Raw genomic sequence first — 26,892 nt, 5'->3', positions numbered from 1 at the left:
AGCGTTATAAATTCATGAATAAAGAGTGTTAAACCCACTGTCCCATTAAGCAGTAAGGCTAAGAAAAAACTACACCCTAGCTTGGAAACACAAAGGGAAATGTGAGCTACTGCTGTTCCTCATGGTTTACAGATGCTTAATGGGCTTGCTTTAAGGCATATGCTACAGAGTCAGCAATTGCTGTCTCAATGCCACCGCTTCAACGTCTCTGGACCCCAGAATAGGTAGTAGTTAATAAAAAGCTCGGCAACGTTTTTTTCCAAACCAAGTACTCATACCATTCTCTATCATTTTATTTTCGGAAGCATAAATAGTGTTTACAATAGCGAGTCTTTCTAGGATCAGAATGGGGGGGGGGGAATGGAAAAATGTCCAAACATCCTTGCATGGCAATGATGACATTACTGGTGTGTTTAATAAAACCTTTATTGGTACATTTTCTGGTGTGGTGGCATTGGCAGAAACGGTCCCCCTTTGGATTTGGAACTCAGCAGCTGATGAAATACAGTAAACATTAATTTGGAATGGGCTGCCAGTTTTGGAAAGCCAGGTGACATTTTATTATATTTGTACCGAGCAGGGGCTATATCCCATACTGCTGTAGCTTCCGCTGTCAGAGGCTTAGCTGGCATTATGGAAAAAAAAAAAATGGCAGGCCTGAGAATCTTATCCCCTGAAATGAAAGTCGAATGCCAAATTGAAATTCCTGTAGGATTTCCAGTAGCAATGGGGGAATTGAGAAGCCCACAATTAAGCATATGGGCATTAAGATAATTGTCAGATCTGTTGGTGGACATGATAGAAGACAGATGGGTATGAATCAGTGCGCTCCGCTGCAGCACCCTGGGAGACAATTTGACGTTTTACCTGCCTGAGCTACGCTGCCATATTTGTCACTGAATGTACAGCACAGCATCTTACTGAGTGTTAAATGTTTTGCATGTTACTATAGGTGCATGCATGGTCCTTCAGCGCCCTCTAGTGAAATGCAGTTGGGAGTATTGTTTTTTAAAGGCCAGTCTTCCTTCACCAGGTCTTGGCCACCCCCAGGAAACAGCCAGTGGTCCTTCTGGGTCCTGCTAACTCTGTGGCTCCTCTCACTCTTTCAGGTTGGGGCCCATCGTGAAGATGGCGTGGCCCTGAGAGGCAGCCATTCTCTTGTGCCAAACCAGGTTCCAGTTCCACAACTTCCTGTCCAGTCTGCAACTTCCCCTGACTTGAACCCACCCCAGGATCCTTACAGAGGTAGGTTAGCCTCGGAGGAGTGCTTCTGACTTCATTTGTCAACAGTAGATTCGATGTTGATACCCAGCTTACTTGGCATTCCTCCCTCAGGAAGCACTGGCAGAAAACCAAGAATAAAACTGGGTACAAAAATGGTAAGTAAATGGAAAAGTAGTTAGAAGTCAGCCTGCTAATTGTGTTTCTTCCGTAACTGTTTTCCTCAAGCATCTTCCAAAGTCTTGGTCCTATTTCAGCAGGGAATGAGACAGCAGACTGATGAGAGGGAATTTTATTTTAGCTATTTCCCCGTTTTACTCATTCAGGTCTTCTAATGTGGTTAGTTGTGGCCTGAAAATGACATTTCCAAACGGATAGGAAGGAGGGAAACTTGTTTTTTCTAAGGATTGAAGGAAATATAGGTACGTTTGAAAGATGGAATTTGGTTGGGTGGATGTTAGCTCTTAGAGTCATCTAGCCCAGCAATGATTGCCTCATGTTACTGGTTGCCAGGGGGTTTTCATGACCCTAAGAAGTTGCACTGTTGGAGCAAGACCTGGGTTCCAGACTCAGTATACTTGCTGGTCAGGTGACTAGGAGAAACTTAAACAGCATCTTCTCATTCCCTCACCTTTAATCTAAAAATAGTGACACTACCACACAGGACTACATAGAAGCTTTTTTTATGACTGTTAAACATTGTAAGAACCTGAGTGTTGCTTATATATATAGGGGTGTGTGTGCCCATCTTTGTCTGAATGTTACTAATTTGGTTGAATCTTTCTTTAAAAGAATGTTTAGTTTTGCTCTCAGTCCTAGATCAGTGCTTCGCAAACCTTAATGTGTGTGTGCATCACGTTCTGATTCAGTAGGTCTCGGTGGGGCCCGAGATTCTGCATTTCTAACAGGCTCACAGATGATAAGAATGCTCCTGGCCCATGGGGCAAATTTTGAGTGACAAGATTCTAGACTACACAGATTGCAAATAGAAGGACATACTTAGATGGACATGCTTCTACCTTAGATAGCAGGACTACATTAGGGTCAAGTTTTAAAATGTATTGTGATCTTAGAAAGCTGAGCAATGATAAAGCTAGAAATGTCTTCAGCAAGCAGCTATCTGCCTTCCATATGTACCACTTTTAAATGCTGATTACTCCTTGAGAATAAGAGAAGCCTAATTTCAGAATATTATTAGGGTATCTGTTGAAGTCTTGACTGCACATATTTAGAGTACTCCCTGGGAATTATATTTTAAGGACATTTTTCTATTAAATCATTGCATATGGAAGAAACTCAATATAATAGCTGATATTTACTTGGGTTCTTAATCAGAACATTGCAGTGTGTGATTTTCATGATTATGATTTTCATTGCAATTAAGTTGATGTTTTGTAGACAGTGAAATTACCATCTACTCCAAAAGATTGCAAAATAGAATTTAACCTCCGAGCCAATGCAGGGAAAACTTGTTTCCGCAGGTGCGTTTTTGAAACTTCACCAGAGAGCAGGAAAAAAGTGACAGAGAGATCGCCGTGCCGCAGTCTGAATTGGAGAGCTGGCAGCCTAGAGGTCTGGGTGCCGTCATTGTGCAGTGAGTCTGTGGCCTGAGAGTCACCTGTTTTTGCTTCTTTCTCCTTAGGCATGCCACCAGGACTCCAGGGGCAGAGTGTCTCCTCCGGCAGCTCTGAGATCAAATCCGATGACGAGGGCGATGAGAACCTGCAAGACACGAAATCTTCCGAGGACAAGAAATTAGATGACGACAAGAAGGATATCAAATCAATTACTAGGTCAAGATCTAGGTAACAGTATATAATACTGTCGCTTCATTTAATTCCTTTATTGGACTTTGATGAAGTGAACAGAACAGGAAGAAACTATTCGGTTTTTTCCTGGCAGGTAAATCTGCAGCTGAAAAGAAAACGAAAGGCCTATTCTAGAAGTACTAAAAGTATCGTTTGAGATACCCGTACTCTAGGGAAGCCTAAAATACCTTTGCATTTCTGAATTTGGTCCCAGTGCTAATTCCACACAGTAAAAACAATTTGTAATTGATTCAAGTGCAAATGGTTTGTTTTTAAAACGATTCTTATTCTACAAATTTGATCTGAAATGTCCTTTCTAAATTATTTCTAAAAAAAGAGATCATAGCCATGTTAAAGACTACATCGATGTATATGAACACTGTAACTTTTCTTCTTACGACTAATGTGAGAAAATAGTGATTTCCCAGACTTTATCCTAAACATTGATACCTTTAAGAGTAATACCTCAATTGCTGTTTTTTCTTCCCTTGGATACTCCTTTCTGCAGAAAATACTACTGCAGGAAAATAGTTTCTGGCTGGTTTTCTTAAATATCTGATATCTTTAAATTTTAATATCTTTCCTCGAATGTTAACTCTAATCTGGTAATAAGATGGTTTTTGAATACCATGACACCCGTGTTCTTTGCCCCAATTCTCTTTAGTCGTTTTTATTTGCAAAGTAAACCAATTGTCCTAAGATTACACCCCTTCTTTTAAAAGGCTGAGGCTCTCAGAGTTACAGCTAGTGTCTTTTCTGAACTAAGAACAGACTTCTTTGTATTTTCGTGTTGCCGTAATGATTATTGAGATAAATTTCATTACGTATCCTGCCCCAGCATTTCCAAAAATGTTAACAACTTCTAGTTTACCTCTTTGGACCATCCCTGCAAAGTTTCTTGCACTCTTGGTAAGAAATCCTAATGGGGGGCTTTCACATCCTTAATAGCGTCTGTGTTAGTCCAGTCAGTTCTTGGTAATTTAATTACCATTTACTTCTTATGCATATTAATGGATTCCTTGAAGTTTCTGAACAACATTTCAATTGCTGTTAAAAACCTTCTTTTAAAAAGGTCACCCTTGCGACATTTACGTATGCCTCCAAATCCGTGTTGCAAGACAATACTTGCAAAATCTAGGCAGTTTCATTTGCATAACCAATTTATTTATAAGTGAATAGCCAATTCTAATCAGTTATTAAAACCTGAAAACCTTTGGAAAACAAGTTCCCATTTTGTGTTAGGTATGGCATGTTTGATGTATAAAAATATCACCAAATTATTAGCTTCAAGACGGGCCCAGGAGAGACTTGGCTCTGTTTCCATTTTGCTTGTTGCACCCTTTTGGTGTAGTGAAGGTACCCTTTTGGTGTAGTGAAGTGAGTTAATTGTAACCTGATTGCCTTGGCACCAGCAGAGGTCACGGGTGGGAAGGGATCCATCCGCAGAGGAAGTGAGGAGGATCAGGTGACAGAAAAAGAGGGCCTTTTTTTCCCAGTTGGTTCAATTCAATTACATGTTTCTCACCTATGCAGACAGGCCCATCTTGAAAGATTTTTTTTTAGTGCCCTTCATCCATACTTTACCCCTTCACTGAAGTGTCCTTGGCTTACATACATCGTCTTTAGGTGCAACATGAACTTGCAACCCAAGAATACCACTTCCTTTTTTGATTGATTGGGGCCTCTCAATCAGTGGTCCTTGTTGCCTTTTGGAAGTTACCCAGAGACAGTCTCCAAAATGAAGGATTTAGAGCCATTGATTTTAAGCCAACATTCATTAAATGTGCGTGGAATGGAAGATAACTTCTATCCTCCCACTCTGAATGGTTGTAATTAATAATCTTTATTCTGTAAACATCTCAGATTCATGGCATCTTAAAGTAGAAGGTAACCTTCATGATCCTCGGGATCTTGTCCCTTCCTACGCTTGAATCTCTAGATTAACATCCTTACAGGTGGCTGCCTCCATTTTGTTTCTTGTAATAGGGAATATGTTACTTTTCAGTGAAGCTTGCTTCATTTTTGGTGTCTCTAATACCTAAAAAGTTTCTTGCTCATGTTAAGTCAGAATATTCAACTTAGTGTTCTGTGTTCTGTTCTGCCTTCCTGAGACAATACAAGTTGTCTGCTATGTCTTTTTTTTTTTTGCGTAATAGCCCTTGAAATGTTTGAAACCCTGACGCCATGAAATCTTCCTTATATGATATGCTTTCTGGATGGCTCTTCACCCTGTTTACCCTTCATTAAAAAGTCTCTAACCTGTCAATATGGCACGCAGAAAGGGACAGGAATGATCTTACCTTTGCAGACTATACCAGGTCCAACCATGCCTTCGATATGAATCAAATAATATTTCAGTTTGCACAGTCTGAGATTAGTGTTTTTGCTTTGACTCCCAATGAGGGCATGGTCGTTTGTAACCAGTAGGTGTTTGGTTTTTGTACTGTTTTGCTTTGTGTTCAACCGTTCAGGTTTCCTCAACTTCGGAGATCATAAGCACTCGTGACCTTGAAAGCCATGGAGATCCTGTGTGTCTAACCTTTTATTCACTACATGGAGAAAATAAGACTCAGATACGTTAAGTGCATTGACCGGGCCTTTAAAGCTAGTTAATGGCGAAACCTGTCTGACGATCTCCACTCCCATAGCTTTTGTGTCCTGAGCATAGGACCCTCTTCCTCCTCCTGTTAAGCTGCATCGTGTTTATTATGACATGTTACTTGAACTTATCCAAGATTTTTTTTGAAGTACTTGTTTTCCTCAGGTTTCCGATGTCACCGTATGAAAGCTTAAAAAAAAAGTTTATGGTCAGAAATCTTTCTGAAGTGTGGTTATGCACGTAGGTTAAGCCTGAGTTGACAGTGGCCTGTTTGCAGAGTGTAATCTTATCAGTAAATGCTGTGTCCCCTTCTTGCCACCCTACATCAGGACAGGCACACTCTGAGTTCTGACTTTATCAACTAGCTTCTCTTCTCCTATTTGGTTTGGGTTTAATGTCTGGGAGAAACAAACTGTTTTGTGCCTGGACTATCCCAGCAGTCTAAAAGCAAGCCCCAGCTCAAGTTGATGTAAAAGTCTACCAAGAACATGGCTTGAGGTTGAAAAATGCCATGAAAAACCCAGGAGAAAACGAAAGTAATTTTAGATGTCTTGTTTTCCCCCACACCATTAGAAAATTTCGCGTCCTTTTTGTCTCGCAGCAATAATGATGACGAAGACCTCACGCCAGAGCAGAAGGCGGAGCGTGAGAAGGAGCGGAGGATGGCCAACAATGCCCGCGAGCGCCTGCGGGTCCGTGACATCAACGAGGCTTTCAAGGAGCTTGGCCGCATGGTGCAGCTCCACCTCAAGAGTGACAAGCCCCAGACCAAGCTCCTGATCCTCCACCAGGCCGTGGCTGTCATCCTCAGCCTGGAGCAGCAAGTCCGAGGTCAGTGCAGGCCACCAGCCTCCTGGGAAAGGGCCCTGAGAGCAGGCAGTGGGCAAGGAGCACGCAAATATATCAGCCTCGGGCAGGAGCAGAGAGTGGACACTTCAGGCATCACTCAGAATAATTGTTGCAATTGCAGACCATGTCTGAATTTACAGGACAGCTTCCTTGTCTCCTGTAATTGACTTTTAGGGTTCTCTAATAATTGAGTCAATTTTCAACTCATAGTGATCCCTTGTGATAGAGTAGAACCCCATAGGGTTTCTAGGCTATAATCTTTATGGAAGCAGATCACCAGGTCTTTCTCCTGCAGAACCACTTAGTGGGTTCAAACCGCCAACCTTTCAGTTAGCAGCTGAGCACTTAACCATTGCACCAGCAGAACTCCCTCCTCTAATAATTAAGACTACATTATGACATGTCCATAAGTACTGTCGGTAATTGGAGCTCAGTAGGTCTGCTTTACCAACTCTTTCATACTGTCAGATGGCTATGCAAATTAGCCACGCAGTGCAGTTTTATTAGTTACTAACAGACTGACTGACTCTGCTGCACATTGGCTAACGGTTCGTTTCATTCGGTAACGTCCAAGTTAGGAAAAGGGGTCAGACACATATGTAAGAGTACGTTACTGCCCCGCTCCCAGCAGCACTGGCCTTAACTAAATGCCCCGTCTTCTTCCTTCCTCCCCAGAAAGGAATCTGAATCCTAAAGCTGCGTGTCTGAAAAGAAGGGAGGAAGAGAAGGTGTCCTCGGAGCCACCCCCGCTCTCCTTGGCGGGCCCTCACCCTGGGATGGGAGATGCAGCAAATCACATGGGACAGATGTAAAAGGGCAAGTTGGTTTTCAGTCATTTCCGAAGTAATCACATGTAACTCTCACCGAGGCCTCAACCGTGAAAGTCAGATCTTACCCAAATTAGCAGATTTTTTTTTTTCTTGGAAAAAGTCTTAAAAAACCATGTCTTCTGTTATAAATGTATTAATTAATTTTCCTCCCTCTTCCCTTCTCAGGTCCAAGTTGCCACATTGCTTCATTAAAACAAGAGACCACTTCCTTAACAGCTGTACTATCTTAAACCCACATAAACACTTCTCCTTGACCCCCTTTTTTGTAATATAAGACAAGTCTGAGTAGTTATGAATCACAGACGCAAGAGGTTTCAGCATTCCCAGTTATCAGAAAACAGACAAACAGAAAGAAAGAACGAAAAAAGTGCAACTTGAGGGACGACTCTCTAACATATCATTCAGAATGTGCAAAGCAGTATGTGCAGGCTGAGACCCAGCCCAGAGACTGGATGGCAATCTCTCCACACTGTGGAACAATGCATTTGTGCCTAAACTTCTTTTCGAAAAAAAAAAATATAATTAATTTGTAAGTCTGAAAAAAAAATATTTAATTTAAAAAATTGTAAACTTGCAATAATGAAAAAGTGTACTTCTGAAGAAAACTACATGAACGTTTTTGTTGGTATTCAAGTCAGCTAGTGTTTATATAATTACTGGATATCACATAGGGGAAGCTCGGCTGCCCTAGTAACAAAACCAGCAAACGTCCTGATGACAACGAAGTGATGACATTAGCCATTCCTTAGGGTAGGAAGAACAGATGGATCTTATAGACCTATGACAAATATATATATAAATATATATATAAATATATATTAAAAATTTAGTGACTATGGTAAGCTTCTGTTCATTTGTTTCAAACTTTTTTCTCCTGTAAAAAAATAGTACTGATTAACTTTTTTAAAAGAAAGATTTTACTGTAAATATGGAATTTTTTTTTTTTTTTTTTTTTTTTTTTGGTTTTGTTTTGTTTTGTTTTGGTCTTCTTTCTGTCCCTTTCCCCGGTTTGTTATCATAACCTGTAGTGCCAACTCTGCTTCCGGAGGGGTAGTGCAGGATGAAATGCTGACCCTGATGTTGCTTCTCATTCATAAATAAGTAGAAAGTTGTTTCTCCAGTCTTTTGGGAACACAGGACTTAAAAGTCACATCATGTGTAGATATTACAAGCAGCATTACCAAGACATGGCAAAAAAAAAGAGTTTGTCTGATTGTAATGTTGCGTTTGTGACCCTCTTCTGGGATTTTCAGAGGTACAAGGTTAGAATGCTACAATGTTACCACTGTGCCTTCCAATGTTTATATCATCGGAAACATAACATAATCAAAGTGGCTGTGATTTAACAAGATGATTAAAAAGTGTTACCTACGTGTGTAGCCGAAGTAGTGTGCAGTGAGGTGTTTCTGAATACATGGTCAGATTTTTGGAAAAAAAAAAAAACAAAAACAAAAACAAACAAAAAAAAGTTCAAAAACCATCAAATGCGAAAATTGCAAGTAGTGTGACAGAGCTGATTGATTTTGTTGCTTTCTTGATTTTTTTTTTTCCTTCAAAATGGGTTTACTAAAATGTAGATGACTTAACTGGCTCCTCCTTCATTTGAGAAATGCCAATATTCAATCATCATGCAGCATTATAATAAGCCTTATAAGTCCTAAAGCATTAAGTTGCACTTTCGTGAGGAGGGCTAGTACAGTATTTCTCTGGCCAGTATGAATGAAGTTTATACTTAACATATTTGATAGAAACATAGATCAAGCTATGGCACAGCAACTCATCAGATAGCTAGCTTTGACGTCTGGGCACAATTGAACCAACTTCCATCGTGAATCTTTATAATGATTGACTTTGGTGTATAGTGCAGTAAACAAATAGTGCTCCTAGTTAGGTATTTGTCAGCATCCTTTTGTCTCTTAACTCGTTTCTATTTTTACAGCCACACAATCTTGGCATGTATTAAGAAAAAAAAATCCCTGTTCAAGTAGTTTTTCCACCTATCAGCACTGAGTAAAATGCCATAAATCCATCGAAATGGTCTAAATGTTCCATCTGTTCTCCTGTTTTGCCAGTTACATAGTAATGAAATACATTTGTAAATTTTATGCAACAAATGGCAAACAAATGTATCATTATTTTGAAATTGTGTATGTAAAAGTTATATTTTCACATGTAGACTCGTTATTATGTGTTTTAATACATTGTATCAGATTTTGTTTTTGTTTTTTTTTAAACTGTGGTTAAAAAAAGTCTCATTTAAATGAAATAGTGAGCTACAAGAATCTGAATTTTATGTTCATTTCTGAAAATGTAAGAACAAATAAGATAGTTACCACGTGGTCATCTTTTACAAACCCATAAACATTTTGATTAGCTGTGTGTGTGTTGAAAACTGTAAATATGTTCAGTAGCGATAAAACTAAAATACTTTGATTTGTTGATAAGTTCCTAAAATGTGGAGGTGGATTGAAAACGTTAGGAGAAGAGCAGAAATCAAACTTCAGGAAAAGTTGTTTTGGGGGCTTTCCTGTGAAATGTGCGAACAAAGGGGCTCAGAGAAGGGCCTGGAAGACAATGATGTTTACTCTCCTCTCCTCCCTGAATAATGAAAACCATTGTGTGGTTGTTTCCTCAGTCTGTTAAAGATTTCGTTTTAGTGGTACATTCTGCACTCATTTTGTATAGTCGACCAAGGCGGGTATCCCTAGAAACAATATTATATAGGAAGCAGGTATACTCTGATCAATTCAGGATAAGTGTACAGAAGAAAGTACGGTGTTTACTCTTTAGGGAACTGGAAACACTCCCTGCATTGATGTACATTTTAAGAAAGGCACTTTTGATACATGTTATCATGAAGGTGCTTTATAGAGCTGAATTAAAGTTTTTCAAGTCTGTAAACAAAGCAAAAAATTAAATTGTCATTTGATTATTTTTTAAATTGGTGCTTTATGTTTTGTTCTCACTCAAACAGAGTAAAAGCTGCAATTTATTGCTCACCAGCTTTGATGTATTCATTACTCAGTAATGTAATACCTCTATTGTTGAATTCCCTTTGGAAATAAGTGGAAAACTATTTCAACGGCCACCAAAAGCTGCTCACAACTTTTTTGCTTGGTGGAGAAACATGATCGGCACCTCTCCGTATTAATTGGGTTGTATCCCCATTAAAAAAGATGAAAGGGAATGTGGCCTTTTTAATGTGTTTTTTTCTTGTCGTTGTTTTGTAATTATCAAACCCAGGTAAGATATTGGTATCCTGCGCTGGATGTTCGAGTAAAATTTAGCAAAATACAGGACAAAAGTACTATACAAAAATTTCATAAGGGTCCAGACTACACTATATATGATGATATTTAAGCTGGGGATCTGTTTAAGACACTTGGACTTTAAAAGCGACTTGGAACAGTTGATCCACCTCCACATTCAAGTAATTTATGAATATGCAGAATAGGGATCTGTTCATCTAGAACTTTTTTACCATTTGTCTTCTGTGTAGCTGCAAGGAACACTAATGTTTTTACAACTGTCAGTCCACCCAGTGATGCAACTTGTTCTGATTCAGTCTTCCGATTCCTTTTTGTTTTTCACTTTTTCCTATCTCTTGATTTTTATTTTTATTTGTGATCTTTATTTTGATGAGGGGTTGGGGGTGGGGTGGGGAGGGAATCGAAACAAGACTTGGGGTTAAGAGGATTTCCGTCTTTGCATCCAACAGACAGAATGTGATCTGTGTCCAAAAGTGAACTTGAGTCAGGAATGAAACCATTTCAGCATAAACAAGCACAAAAATTTAGTCTGCTGGCTGACTGGAAACAAACAAACAAACAAAAAAGTCAAGATGGAATGTGATGAATTCCAACACAATGGGGCACCAAGGCCGTTAGGCCTCTTTTTATTTTGCTTTGGTTTCGTTTGTTTTTCTTTAGAGACATGCTCTTATGGGACTTGAAGTGGACTCATCTTTGTGCAGTGCTGGTTTTGCCATACTCATTTCAAGTATTATAGACATATGTAATGGTGAAAATATATGAACTGTGGCCTTTTTCATTCTTGTTACTTGTGATGCAATTAAGTGAAGATAAGAAAAAAAAAAGCAGAGATTTACCATGTATCAGTGCCTGGCTTTTTGTTATAAAGCTTTGTCTGTCTAGTGCTCTTTTTGCTATAAAATAGACTGTAGTACACCCTAGTAGGAAAAAAACTAAATTTAAAAATAAAAAATATATTTGGCTTATTTTTTGCAGGAGCAATCCTTTTATACCATGAATATTACAAAAAAAAAATTTGTCAGATTCTGAATATTTCTTCTTTGTAGATTTTTGGAATCATTATGAGTAAAAGTTTGTTACTTTATTTTACTATTTAAAAGATGTTATTTTACCATGTGTTACTGAGATGAAACTGTATGGTAGCTTTTTTGTTTGTTTTTTGTTTTTTAATTTTTTTTTTTTTTTTTAGTTGTAGGTCGCAGCGGGAAATTTTTTGCGACTGTACACATAGCTGCAGCATTAAAAACTAAAAAAAAAATTGTTAAAAAAAGAAAAAAAGGGAAAACATTTCAAAAAAAAAAAAGATAAACAGTTACACCTTGTTTTCAATGTGTGGCTGAGTGCCTCGATTTTTTCATGTTTTTGGTGTATTTCTGATTTGTAGACGTGTCCAAACAGGTCGTGTGCTGGAGTTCCTTCAAGACAAAAACAAACCCAGCTTGGTCTAGGCCATTACCTGTTTTCATCTGTAGTTATTCGATGAAGTCATGTACATGACCGTTCTGTAGCAATAAATGTGCCATTTTTATAAACTGCTTCTGACACTTGTTTCATTTCATTCTGCATTGTCCATATAGCTCTGATTCTCTTCTGTAAGTAAAACCGCATCTGTATTTCATTTTCCAAGTGTTGGAGGTATTGACAGCTTAACAAACAAAACATACAAAAAAAAATATTCACAAAAACAAAAGCAAAGCACATGATTGACCAAGAAAGAGATACCCTTAATGAAAATGGAATGGGATGCATGCAAAACAAAAAGCAAACTGTCTAGAGGATTAACTCATTGAAGGAATATAATTAATGTGCATGTAACACTGAAGCTATGCATTTGAAGAGCTCTGAACTGCGCCAATGTTTTTGGTTGTGCTGCAGGTTGCTAAGTCAGCCTTAACCTTTTGGATCAGTTGGTCGGCTGTTTGGCAGAACCTTCTCAGCTAGATCTTTTCAGTCAAAAATCTAAGATGATTTATTTTGTACCACTTTGTTAAAAGCTGAATATTGTTAACTGCAATTACTGTGACACTGTATTAATACTTTCTTCGACTATACCCACCCCACCACTTCTGGTTGACTGTGGACTGTCAATCCAGATGTAAACAACCAGAATTTTTTTTTTTCCTAACTTGTACAAACTGGCTTGTGTCACCTATTATGGGAGGAAAAATGTGCAGATTAAAATCATTCAGTGTTATGTACTATAAGTTAATATTTATGTAGAATGGACATCAATCTACTTTGCAAAACTTGGAGGCCGTTTCAACATTGCATTGTAGAAATGTAATGTGTGCAATGTAAAAGAGAGCCCGTGGTCAGTGAACACAGAATGTTCTAATTGAGTACGTGATATTCTGGGATGTCGCCAATATTGCTCTTGTATCCTTTCTAATGGGGTTTAGTAACTACTTTACCTGAAGGAAAATGTGATAATGCCATTTGGTTCATGTGTAAAGTGCCCTCCATAGCCAAATGTTGGAATTTTTCTTTTTGGTTGGATTGTTTGCAGATATTTAAATTTTATGAAATTTCCAAAGATTTTGGTTGATAACCCCTTTACCTTCTAAATGATTTGAGATGTTCTTATGTTCTTACTGTGTGTTTTAAATATATGTATATAAGAGCCACAAGCACTTAGTCTTTTAGTATTATATTTGATCATAAAACTACTGTTGAAAAGGATGAACTGAGCCTGGGCAACTCTTCAGAGTCTCTCATATAGTCTTTCAACATTATATTTTAATTGAAAAGGACCATACTATAAGGTATAGTAAACCTAGAGTTTGGTTAAATTTTTCAAAGGGACATGACATTCTTGGAGAAACTAAAATATTCTCCAAAAGTTAAGAAGATTCCGGTAGTGTTAGAAATTAAGAAGAGAAGATTATCCAAAGGAGTTGAAATAGGGAATCATTTTTAAGTCTTACAGTTGGATCCATTCATATTAAGACCAAGTACAATTCTTATTCTAGACTTCAATTGTAGACCATCTTTCTCATGACAAATGGCGTAAAAATTTTTATTTGGAAGCCACTAAAGGAGAGCTTGAAAGCAACGAAAAGAATTCATGTGCTTCATATATTCAAATCACACCAAGATCATACCTTTAAATTGCACTGGGATCCTTAATTCTCTTCCAGCGAGAAGATCGCATGCTTAATAAGGCATGCTTCCGACTAGCTACGTGCCCGCATTCTCACTCGTCACGGTATGTGTTATAAAGAAACTTGGGCAGTTTTAAAAGAACTAGAAGGGCAAGGGAATTCCTGGGTAGCGCAAACAGCTAAGCGCTTGGCTACTAAATGAAAGGTTGGTGGTTCAAACCCACCTAGAGACGCCACGGAACACAGACCTGGCAATCTGCTTACAGAAAGTCACAGCCATTGAAAACTCTTATGGAGTGCAGTTCTACTCTACTCTGCACTCATGGGGTTGCCATGAACTGGAACCAACTTAATGGCAATGAGTTTTTAGAAGGGCAAGAAGAGCAAAAATCACCTTAGTATTCCTAAAAGATAAATTGACGAGACTTAATGAACAAATGTCTCAAATGAAGACCCACAGGTGTTCAGGAAAGGGAGACCCAGTGTCAGTAGGGGAGGAACACTAGTTACAGGCATGTGTGCATTAAGATGCAGCCCTAGATATATGCCGGGTGCTGTAGGTTCAAGACCAATCAGCCAGCCAGCCAATATCGGTGTTTGAAGTGCTAGACAGTAAGTATACTGAGTTTGTGCTTACAGACAACAAGCATCTTAGAATTTCTTTTTAACTATGGAAAGGTATGTGTCTAAAGCAGTGTTTTTGAAACATTTTAGAGTTGTGGACCCTTTGAAGATAAACCACTCCATAGGAAAAAGCACATAGATATGAAATGTCACATTTATGTTAGGGAGTACACAAATGTCTCTAAAGTCCAGGCATGGATACTTGTTCATGGACCTCTGTTCAGAAAACCTGGAGTTAGGTAACTAAAGCGTCAGTGGTTGGCAAAGGAGTAGAACTGATCCCATTTACCTTGATAGGGATGGCTGATCCTAACCAGAACTGCACTGGTGTCTGGCTTTTCTGTGTAAAAGAAAGACCCTTTGTGTAACACAGAAAATAATAAGGTCCTCATTCACATCTGTTACACTATATTTAGAAGTCAAATGGCTTTGGCGTTGGCATGAACATTCTTCTAAGAGGAAGCAGAAACTTGCCAAGTGCAAAGTGAAAATGTTCATGCAGAATCAGACCTGCTGGCTAGAGGGTTTTGATTGTAACCAGCCCATGGGGTGTAGAGCTCTTGTTCTTGAGCAAAAATAACAAACTTTTGGAGAACAGGAAAACTTAAATTTTGTAAGGAATTTTTTTTACCCATCTTCATCTGTGAGTGGAGTGAGGCCATTTTAAAGATGGGGAAATGAAGGCAAAGTGACATTTTCAGAGCTAAAACAAGGGCCGGTATCCTGGCTTTGAGCCCAGTGGTCCCCTCCCAAACCATTGGTGTGGTTTCACGTCTCAATGTGATTTGCTTCCCAGCTACATTAGGTCCATTTTCGTTTGTTTTGTTTTTCTCTTTTTGGCTGCCTTTTCATGGGTTTTTTGACATGCCAGTCTCCAAACTTCCCTGCAATTCTCATTTTCAACCTTCTACAAACTGTTAGGCTATAACTTGATGTGAGAATGTTCATGCAACAAGGAACTGCCAGCCAAACTAAAGTGTTCACTCTGGCCCACTTTTTAAAAAATAAAACTTTCTATTTTGGAATAATTTTAGGTTTACAAAACAGTTGCAAAGATAATACGTAAAGTTCCTGTATGCCCTTCACCCAGCTTCCCCTAATGTTAACTTCTCACATCACCAAGGCATGTTCGTCAAAAGGAGGAAATTGACATTAGTACAGTACTGTGGACAACTAATGTGTTAAAAACAGTCTTGTGGAAACTTCAGGGAATGATGTTTCAGGAAGTAGGAATATATCCAGATCTTAGATTTTAAAAATATTCCTGACTGGCCCAAATAATCAAAAACAAACTACAGAAAAAGAACCATATTGTACTTGCTAAGACATGTCTAGAAAAATACCATTTTCTCAGTTGAATCTACAAAAATACTTAAAATGTACAGACTTTATTTGAATTTCACCAGTTTTTCTGCTAATACCCTTTTTCTGTTCCAGGATCCCACACTGCTGTCGTCTAGCCCACTTTTGATTTTTGAGTGCTAACACAGAGGGTGTTATCAGAGTCTGCACAGCAGTCCACATGCTTACCTAAGTGGATAGCATCCCCTTCCACCCCCACCAACCAGATTACTAGCTTTTTCCAATTCCTCCCATTTATTGTCTTCTGTCAAAAATCCACCCCCTTCTGGCAAATGTTACCAGTGCAGTAAGAAGACAGGTAGAAACAGAAAGGAAGTTGGGGGTGGAGGGGGACCTAGAGCATCTGCAAGTTGAATAGTGAATCATACATTGCTCGTTCATCAATGAACGTATTGTGCTGATGAGGTCAAAAGCACTGTGGAGTTAAAAGACCAAAGTTCCTACCTTCAAGAAGCCCAGTTGGAAGAAACAGATGCATCATATGTGACCAGCAATAATTACCATAGTCAAGAGTAAACCATGCTTGGACAGCGGACACATGCATTACGGGGGGAGGAGGTGTTTCCCGAGAAGAACCGGCACATGTAAAAGTGGCCTTGAGATGTGACTAACATTTTGACAGGCAGAGCAGATGGTACATTTAAAACAATAGCAGGATCTCGCTGCATTCTAAAGAAGACTTGGAGGAACACAATTACGGTAGCTTAAACTATGGCAATGCATTTTTTAAATTACCAGCACCAAACAATACCTGGACCGTCAGGGAGAAACTGAAACCCTTGGCAACCTTTATAGGAGTATTCAGGGCTCTCTTGTGCAGAGGTCTGTAAGTGAGGAGGAATGGAAGGAACTGATTCATTTCATTCTATTATGTTTAGGCCAACTTGCAAATTTGACAGAGGAGAACGAGGCCCTGAGCACTCCGTTGTATTGCTCCAGTGCACTCAGCTCAAACAGAGCTCTAGAAGGAACCCAAGTTTCCCAACTCATAGCCAAGTACCCTTCCCACCCTGGTAACTCAGTAAAACAACATTTTTGCCCTCCAGAAGCCCAGAGCCCAAGGGCAAGTGTGAGCAACAAAAACAGAATAAATACAACTAACGGGCTGCATAGCCCTAAAATGAAGAAGGCTAGGGTATAATTGATGATAGCCAGCATGAGGGAGGGAAGGAATTCATTATGGGAAGTTGTCATGAAGTGTGCTGTTGTTGGTTGCCGTTGAGTCTACTCTGACTCATGTCAACCTCATGTGTAACAGAATGAAACACTGGCTGGTCCTGCACCATCCTCCTGATGCTTGGCATGTTGAGAAGGTGTAAGGAATGGATAAGATGCAGTTTGGTATAGAGGGCATTCTAGATAACGAGAGGCATGGGCGTCTGAGTTAGCAATGTTTTAAGAATGAATATACAAAGTGTTGCAAGCAAAGGTCATGGGGGAGAATGAGGCAACACTGTCATTATCATGTTATCCGTTTTCACCGTGCTTTGTTCCAAAAGGCATTTAAAGTCACATGAACAATCATAGTAGCAATAAGGTGAGGGAAGCTTTCTTTCCTTTCCCACTATCACATGTATAAGCTGGTCAGGGCCTTAGCCACCTAATACCATTTATAAGATACATGCTACTGAACAAGCTACTTACCTTTATTCATTTCCCTCATCTGTGAAAAGAGGCTAATAGTACCTGCATCTTGGGGTAAATATTATAAAATAATGCACTAGGTGTGCCCCACCTAATGTTGGCACATGGAAAATATCAATGCATTACACAGAGAGCATATGTCACGTAAATATTTACACATACATGCTCTAATGACAGGACTGCAATACTGTGTCAGCTTCCAACTTCTTGCTCTCCTAATTCATCTCTCCTTGGCAGGAAGAGGCATCTGGACCAGGCTGTCCATCTTCCCAGAATCTACTGTGACTTCCCATTTTCTTTTGCATTGAATGAAACACCCACTTGCCTTGTGTTAGAAAAATCTGGAAACAGAAGAGTCTATCTTGTAAAGAATGTGTTGAAGCAGAGCCTCAGCCTAATGAAAGTTCTATGTCCAAGCTGATGGCACTTCCACAAACCTTGTTCAGTAAGCCTCATAGCAAACCTAAGGAATCAGTGTATCATCCACCTTAGGCAAAGAGCAACCAAGGCTCCGAGGGCTGTGGCCATTGCCCATAGCCAGAGGCAAAGTGACTCAGAGACAAATCCAGGACTGTTTGATGTCAAAGCCAGTGGGCAGTTCATGATCTCACAGCTGTCTGGCTGGAGTTGAGGGGATGGATTCACTGGCTTGGATTAAAACATGTCTAATGTCATTCATCTTAGTTTCCTAGGGCTGCTATAACACAGATTCAACAAGTAGGCGACTCTAAAGAACAGAAATTTATTTTCTCACAGTTATGGAGGCTGAAAGTTCAAATCAGGGTCTTGGTATTGTCGATTCCTTCCTTGTTGGTTGTTGTTGTTGTTGTGTGCCATGGAGTCAATTCTGACTCACAGGGACTCTATAGGACAGAGTAGAACTGCTCTATAGGGCTTCCTACGGTGTAATCTTTATGGGAGTAGATTTCCAGATCTTTTCTCCCTCAGAGCCCCTGGGTGGGTTCGAACCACCGACTTTTCCATTAGCAGCCAAGCGCTTAAGTATTGCACCACCAGGACTTCTTCCCAAGCATTCCTCAGTTCCTTGGCAGTCCTCAGCGTGTAGATGATCCTCACGTGGTATCTGTGTGTGCTTCTGTGTCCAGTCTGCTCTTTTTATAACTCAGGAGTGATTAGGTTTAGGACCCACCCTACATTGATGTGGCCTCAACATAACAAAGAAACTCTATTTCCAAACAGGATCACATCCATAGGGGTTAGGATTTCAACACATGTTTCAGAGGACACAATTCAATCCATAATATCCTTTCTAATTCAGAATATAAGTCGACTTGTGGGATTGCAGGTCAGCCCCACCCTCCCTAATGATGTTCTTCAGCTATAGCCAGCTTCTGTAAGGTTTGTTCCAATCAGGCAAATCAACCATCCACTAGGCTGCCCATCCCTGAGCCTTCACTTACACCAAGGTTCCTTCTCTTCGTCTTTAATACAAATGTATCTCTTCCATCTTTTGCATTCTGTTAAGATCATACCATCAATTACAAAAAAAAAAATTAATAACATCTGGGGATCATAGATCATGTGTAAACCATTGTGCTGGGTATTAGGAAGAAAGTAAACTTCTTACAACAAGAAGCTTAAAATCTCTTGGAGAGATAAAGCATGCAAACAAGCATGAATGAAAAGAGAAACAGTCGGAATTTTCCAGCAATTATTCTAGCCCTCAACACAAATCACAAATATACATCTCAATGAACTAAATCACAGAGAATAATAAAAGATAACATTTTCTCTGTTCCAAATCCAGTTTGTGCATTATTTTATTTGATCCACATAATTCTATGAGCTGGGTATTATTATTATCCCTATGTCACAGATACAGAACTCTGGTGGAGCAATGGTTAAGCGTTCAACTGCTAACCAAAAGTTGGCTTTTTGAACCCACCCAGCCACTCTGTGGGAGAAAGACCTGGTGATCTGCTTCCGTAAATATCACAGCCAAAACCCTATGGAACAGTTCTATTCTGTTGCATGGGTTTGCTATGAGTCAGAATCGACTTGACAGCACCCATCAACAATATGTCACAGATGAAGAGATTGAGGTTTAGAGAGGTTGTTTAGTAAATGACTAATAGGTAAGATTCAAATCTAGGCCATCTGACTCCAGGTCCTGAAATCAGTAAAAATGGGCCCAAAATCTTGCTGTGTGACATGGACGTTAACATTAATTAACAGTTTATTTTCACAACAATTCAATGAGATTTACAGAGAAACACAGACCCAGAGACATCAGATGAAGTTATCAAGATCATCCTTCCAGTAAGTGACCGAACTGAGATTTAAATGCAGAAACCTCTAACCCCAAATTCTGTACTTTGCGCCATAAGACCACATTCCCTTCCAAAAGGGAAGGAGGAGGCAAGGTGAGTACAAGGACACAGAGATCACAGGCCCTGGGCCAAGGAGGGCTTCATCTTAGTGAAAAGAGCATAAGGAGTTAATCCTCTTGAAGCATCAGGTGAAGATGGAGCACGCAGAAAACGTTTCATAAAGACGGGTCCATATATTCCCTCTGCCAGGACTCAGAGCAACTGAGATGGTCTTCTTTCTCAAGTACCCGTGGCCACCCAGTGAATGGCCCAGCCTAAAGGAGAATCAGGTGTCTTCACAACCTGTCCAGGAAACTTTCCAAGAGAAATACGTAATTTCGTGCAGCCATTATCATCCTATTTCTTAAGGTCGCTGCAGTCTGTAACTAGACTGATCAAATCTTTATTTGTTCCTTAAACTTTTGCTGAACAACTGCTAAGTAGGAGTGGGTGTACAAAGATGATCAAGTATGTTGTTGTTAGGTTTTGCCGAGTCAAGTTCGACAGAGTAGAACTGTCCTCTAGGGTTTCCTAGGCTGAAATCTTTATGGGATCAGATCTCCAGGTCTTTTCTTCCATAGAGCCACTGGTGGGTTTGAACTGGAGACTGTTTGGTTAGCAGCTGAGCACGTAACCATTGTGCAACCAGGGCTCCGGTCAAGGTAGATCACCCTCTCCCTCTTAAGAAGCTGACAGTCTTGTAGGGGGATGGCTGCGGTGAGGTGGGTTGATCACAATCTTGGAGAGAGGGGTACTGGGGTAAGGTGAGAGGGACATAGTCTTTTGGGGAGGGGCAGGACACAGTCTTAGGGGGGAAGAGGCTGGGGTGGGGTAGGAGGAACACAGTCTTGGGCTGAGGGGTTGGGGTCAGAAAGAAGTGAAATGTGTCATAGTAGAGGTGTGCTCAGAGTGCTCTGAGAGCAATATCAGCAGGTTTGGGGGCTGGAGGCGGAGCACAGAGATGTCAGAGACGGCTTCCCAGTGAAAATAACATTGGTATTAATCTTGGGGAATGAGAATGGAATTCCCACACAGAGCAAGTAAAGAAGAAAATGGACATTATGGTGAGATCTTAAAACTCCATTTTGAGAACACTTAGCAATTCCCTGTAGGAAACAGGGTATATTTGGGGAAGCAGCATGAGGCAGGTGATCAGGTAAACGTACCAGTTCTGTATCATCGCGAGTCAATTTCAGAAATGTATTGAATGTAGTTGACCTTGCAGGTTTTGCAGGGCTGCTAAGAACTTAAAAAAGGCTGCCCTCTAAGACAGTGGCTCTTAAGACTGGCTACATATTAGGAACACCTGCAGAAGATTAAAAAAAAGAGAGAATGTTCCCCTCTTCCCCTTCATTCTGATTTAATTTGTCTGGGATGGGGCTGGGCAGTGGTATATTTTAAAAGCTCCCCATTTAATGTGCAGCCAGGGTTGAGAACTACCCCTCTAAGCCATGCAGGACCCACAGGCCTTCTTTGTGTTTATCATTGCCTTGACTAGACGGAGGAGGCCTGGGAAGGTGCTGATGGCAGACTAAATAGGAAGTCAGGTGGCTGAACCCAACAGAATCCGGGTCTGAGTAGTTAATAACTACATTCACAACCTGGGGAGGGTTTGAAGAAGGGGAGAGATGAAGGGCAACTATTGCCTACACAGCCCCCAAGGACTCATCAAAAAGAGAACGGCTCCCTTGAAAGGGAGCAAGGAGTTCTGGGGCAGAAGTGGTGGGTGACAAAAGAGATGAATCATGCAGAGTCCATTTGACTGCAAGCAGCAGATTCACAATATAACAGTGGCCTGGTAAAAACAAAAGTTTATTTATGTCTCATGTTCATAAGTCCAGAGTTTGGCAATTGGGGCTAGTAGGATAAGGCCACCACGTCAGGAACCCAGGCTCTTCTTTGCTGTCCCACTGTGTCTGGTGTCTATTCCCAGCTCACATGGCAGCTGGAGCTCTGTCCACATTCCAGCCAGTAAGTCCTCATTCCAGCCAGTAGGAAGGAGGAAGGGGTGAAGACAAAGAAGCAAAGGGCTGGCATCGGCTCTCTTTAAAGTAGGTTCCTAGAAGCAGCCACCTGATCCTAAACTTGGTCACACAGCCATACATTGCTTTAAGAGAGCCTGGGAAATTTAGTCTTCACTTCAAAAGCCATGTGTCCCCCAGAATTTGTGAGTTCTATGGAAAAGAGGTGAAGATATATTGAGGGACAACAAGCAATTTCTGCCATGAAATCATGCTTAGAGCCCTGGATTTAAGCTTGAGTCGCTTCTTTGGAAGAAATATGAAGTTTTCACCCTTCCCCCATCACAAAGCTTTCCTCCCTCCCTACTCTTTCTTATATTGGTGACTGTTTTCTGGTCTTGATAGCCATTTCCCCCAAAAAGCTGGTAGGGGCTGCCTTTGTGGCCATTTGATTCACTTAGTCAGATCCTACCCAATATGTAGGCACCACTCAGACATTGACAATGGCAGCACTGCAGCCTTTTTCTGGGACTGCCCTGAAGGACACTGGTAAAGGGAAATCTCCCAGTTGGCAGAACATCAAGCAGTGCATCTTGTTGTTCATTTTTCTAGGGAGGGGAGATGGTCAGATGTGTGATTGTATACTGATTCATGGGCTGTGGCCAATGGGTTTTGCTGGATGGTCAGGGTGACCTCAGCAAAGGAGAATTTTAACAATCAAGTGGATAGGCTGATGCCTCCTGTGGATGCCAGTCAGACTGTTTCCCCAGCCACTCCTGTCATTGCCCAATGGGCTCATGAATGAAGTGGCCATGGTGGTTGGTATGGAGTTTAGACACGGGCTCAGCAACATGGACTTCTACTCACCAAGGCTGACTTGGCTACAGCCACTGATCAGTGCCCAATTTACCAGCAGCAGAGACCAACAGAGTCCCTGATATGGCACCATTCCTAAGGGCAATCAGCTAGCAACCTGCTGGCAGGTTGATTACATTGGACCATTTCCATCATGAAAAGGGCAGTGTTCTATTCTTACTAGGATGGACACTTACTCTGAATACAGATTTGCCTTCCCTGCATGCAATCCTTCTGTCAAAACTACCATCCATGGACTCACAGAATGCCTTATTGACCATTATGCTATCCCACACAGCATTGCCTTGGATCAAGAAACTCACCTCACAGCAAATAAAGTGTAGCAATGGGCCTATGCTCATGGAATTCACTGGCATTACCATGTTTCCCATCATTTTGAAGCAGCTGGCTTGATAGGACGATAGAATGGCCTTCTAAAGATGCAATTATGGCACCAGCTAGGTGGCAATACTTCACAGGGTTAGGGCAATGTTCTCAGGAGGCTGTATATGTTCTAAACCAAGTGTCTGATATATGGTGCTGTTTCTTGCATAGCCAGAATCCATGGGTGCCGAAATTAAGGGGTGGAAATGGGAGTGGCACCACTCACTATTACCCCTAGTGACCTACTTGTAAAATTTTTGCTTTTCCTGATCCCCTGACCCTATGCTCTGCAGGTCTAGAGGGCTTAGCTCCAAAGGGAGGAATGCTCCTACCGGTACACACAGCACAAATTCTATTGAACTGGAAGTTAAGAATGCTACCCCATCACTTTGGGCTCCCCATGCCTCTGGATCAACAGGCAAAGAAGGAAGTGACCATAGTGGCTGGTGTGATTAATCCTGACTACCAAGGAGAAATCAGGTTGGTGCTGCATAATGGAGATAAAGAAGAGTATGGAATACAGGAGATCCCTTAGGACACCTCTTAGTACTACCATGCCCTGTGGTTAAAGTCAATGGAAAACTATAGCAACTCAATTCTGACATGACTAATAATGGCCCAGGCCCTGTAGGAATGAAGATTTGGGTCACCCCACCAGGCAAAGAACAATGACCAGCTGAGGTGCTTGCTGAGGACAAAGGGAATACAGAATGGATGGTGGAAGAAAGTAGTTCTAAATACCAGCTATGACCACATGACCAGTTGCAGAAATGATGACTGTTATGAGTATTTCTTCCTTGCATTATTGCACGTGTATGTGTACATATATATCACTAATATCTTTGTTTTCTTTGCTCCATTATTCCATTACTTACTATAGAATATAAGATGTAAACAGGACTGGTGCATTTTTGGTTGTACACGTGTTAATTGTATCATGGTAGGCACAAGTATGGCTTTATAATAGTCTTTATTTAGAGGTTATGTATGGTTTAAGGAGATGTGTACAGGTGCCAAGTTGACAAGGGGTGGACTGTGATGGTTAAAGTTACATGTCAACTTGGCTAGGCCATGATTCTCAGTGGTTTGGCAGATATTATGTAATCATCTTCCATTTTGTGACCTGATGTGATCAGCCAATCTGTTGAAAGGGGAGTTTTCTTGGGTGTGTGCCCTGCATCCAATATATATGGATGTTCCAGCAAAGCTCACTCTCTCAATCTTGCTTCTGACTCGTGATTCTTTGACCTCTAGTTCTTGGGATGTAAGCCAGCAGCTTTCCGCCTGACCTGCTGATTTGGGGTTTGTCAGCCCCTGCAATGCCATGAGTCAGAAGAAGCCTCCAGCCTGATGTCTGACCCATGGATTTGGGACTTACCAGCCTGTACATTGGCATGAGCCATTTCCTTGAAATAAATCTCTCTCTATATATATTTAAATATATGCTTCACTGGTTTTGCTCCTCTAGAGAACCCAGCCGAAGACACCAGGTGAGACCACCAGAGCAACCTTCCAGCTGAGCCCAGCCCAGATCAGCCACAGAGTTAGGAGCAAATAAAATGATGGTTGTTTTAAGCCACAAAGGTTGAGCGTGATTTGCTTTGCAGCAGTCAATAACTGAGACAGTCCCCTTGCACATTTCTTAAGGTGACATCTATAATTTTGCATCATAAGTTCAAAACAGTTCAAAAGCATAAAATTTCTGATATATTAAAAATACAGGCACTTTAAAATAAAACCATCATTCTTTTAAATGTATCTGTTGTTATTTGGTGCTGTCACGTCGATTCTGATTCATAGTGACCCCATATGATAGAGTAGAACTGCCCCCATAGGGTTTTCTAAGGCTGTAATCTTTATGGGGGCGGATTGACAGGTCTTCCTCTCACAGAGTCACTGGGTGGGTTTGAACCGCCAACCTTTCAGTTAACAGCCAAGCGCTTAACTGTTGCTCCACTAGGGTTCCTTTAAATGTATGTAGTGGAATTTAATATAATAGCAGTTTATTATCCCCCACTATCCCTTAAAAAAATACAACAAGCTCTTATTTAATAGAAGGTAATTTTACACCATACTTTTTCTCCTTAAACTCTTATTTCCATTAAACTTCTGCTACATAATTTTTTCCTGATGTAACATATTTTTATACTTGAAAGTCTTTTATTTATCACCCTGTCAAACACATCTACATCAAAACTGTGTATAAAACTGAAGTTTATTTTTATTTCTTGTAGCCAGAAGGCTCTAATAGTTTAATAAAATTCTTCTGGACTGAGCTGTTATTACAATTATTATTGGTACACAATGAAGCAAAACATCATAAATATAGTACAAATATTGATAAATAATTATTAGCCATAAAAAGTAAAAGCCATAATCCGTGGGGAGAACATCTTTAATGAAATAGGTGGAAGATTTTCTTCAATTTTCTTGTGTCCAAGGATAAATATTACTTATTGTTGGGATAGGTCAGTATTCGGCATCAGTTCAATTCCTACTCTTCATTTTATAACTGGATGTGCTGAGAAACCTTGTTCACATAAATAACTAGGTGGGAATGGAAGGAATTTTGTTATAGCAGCATCCCTCAATTCTCTTAACTCCTTTGAAGTTATGTGGGGATCTGTCATCAGAAATTACAGTTAATGATCTCTCGGCTGACAATTCGATTAGGTCCTCCTTCAGTGGTGATGAAAACACAGAATTGGAAACCACCTGACTTATAAAAGGACTTGTTACCCACTCATTAAAGCCATTCATTTTTCTACTTTCTGGGAGATAAACCAAAAAGGCTTTACCGAGTCTTATCAAACAACTCTCAGTAATTATACCTGTTACTCTGCCACTTAGGCACCTTCTTTAAGCTAATGTTCTCGGAAAGAGTGAAAAAATGGTAATGTCTTTACTTTCAATACACCTAAGCCAATACAACCTTGTTTATTTTTTTAAAATGCTCTTTTTTAAAAGTCTATTTTAAGTTATCTTTTCACCAAAACCTTAGAGCTCCAGCTCCAGCTAAAAAATAAAAAGACAAAATATTTATCATATAAGCTACTTGGGGAGTTTCTGGGTGGTGCAAACAGCTAACACTCTTGGCTGCTCATCAGCTTGGAGTTTCAAGTTCATGCACAGGTACCTTGGAAGAAAAGCCTGGCATTCTACTTCTGAAAAATCAGCCATTGAAAACCCTACAGAGCACAGTTCTACTGTGACACACGTGGGGTCGCCATGAGCCAGAGTCAACTCAATGGCAACTGTTTTTTTTTGTTGTTGTGGTGGTGGTTAAGCTAATTGGTAAAGCCTATCATTTTTGTCTTCTTTGTAATATCCCGTCAGTCAAACCTACTTTCTGAAAAAATCTGATTTCATTTTTCAATTCAAAGTAAAGTGTCCCTATGACAGCCATCTCTCTCCTGAATTTTAATTCTAGGACAGACAAGCACAGAGTCTTGCCATGAGCCTTCAATATTTATTTCCAATACTCTCTGTGCCTACTCCCAGGAAACATGCCCTCTCAGGAGCCCTGCAGGTGTCTACATTCTGACATATGGGACAAGGTGAGTTTGGCAGGGGTGGGGAGTTCACCTTTCCCTTGCGGGCTGGGAGAAGTGGACTTGGGATAATGAGAGCCAGCGGACAAGCCCATCCTCAGCAGGAAGGTTACACTGAAAGTTGAGGATGTGGAAATCAATTCCCTTAAGTATTCATACATGCATACCTCCAGGAAAGTTTTCATGTACCTTACTAAACTTGCCGGGTCCTTCTTCCTAGTCTGTCTTAGTCTGGAAGCTCAGCTGAAACCGTGGGATAAGATGAGTACCAGTGGCATAGCTTCCAGCATCACAGCAACACACAAGCCCTCAAGGTATGACAAACTGACAGACACCTGGGGGGACTAAACTGACAGACACGTGGGGGGACTAAGACAGACTAGGAAAAAGGACCCAGCAGTCTACTTCTGAAAAGAATTAGCCAGTGAAAACCTTATGAATAGCAGGGAACACTGTCTGATATAGTGCCGGAAGATGAGGCCCTCATATTGGAAGGCATTT

The 26,892-nt window shown here is 40.5% G+C and overlaps 1 protein-coding gene across 20 annotated transcripts in view; it reads left to right on the top strand.

Moving 5' to 3' along the window:
* TCF4 (transcription factor 4) overlaps positions 1–8,213 on the top strand; it is a 391,702-nt gene extending 383,489 nt beyond the window's left edge. For 16 of the 20 annotated variants that reach the window (XM_004379247.2, XM_023733972.1, XM_023733966.1 and 13 more), the window contains 5 exons: positions 1,110–1,245; positions 2,864–3,026; positions 6,230–6,459; positions 7,153–7,293; positions 7,473–8,213. In XM_004379247.2, coding sequence (XP_004379304.1) covers positions 1,110–1,245; positions 2,864–3,026; positions 6,230–6,459; positions 7,153–7,289 — 666 coding nt within the window. In that variant the 3' untranslated portion in view covers positions 7,290–7,293; positions 7,473–8,213. The remainder of the gene's footprint in view (positions 1–1,109; positions 1,246–2,863; positions 3,027–6,229; positions 6,460–7,152; positions 7,294–7,472) is intronic. The other 4 variants (XM_023733969.1, XM_023733980.1, XM_012556365.2 and 1 more) reach the window with 1 other exon arrangement.
* The last annotated feature ends 18,679 nt before the right edge of the window (positions 8,214–26,892 follow it).

Source organism: Trichechus manatus, unplaced genomic scaffold, assembly GCF_000243295.1.
Source record: "Trichechus manatus latirostris isolate Lorelei unplaced genomic scaffold, TriManLat1.0 scaffold00063, whole genome shotgun sequence".
Classification (NCBI taxonomy): Eukaryota; Metazoa; Chordata; class Mammalia; order Sirenia; family Trichechidae; genus Trichechus; species Trichechus manatus.
Note: the sequence above shows the minus strand (reverse complement) of the source record. Positions and strands in the feature narration are given on the sequence as shown.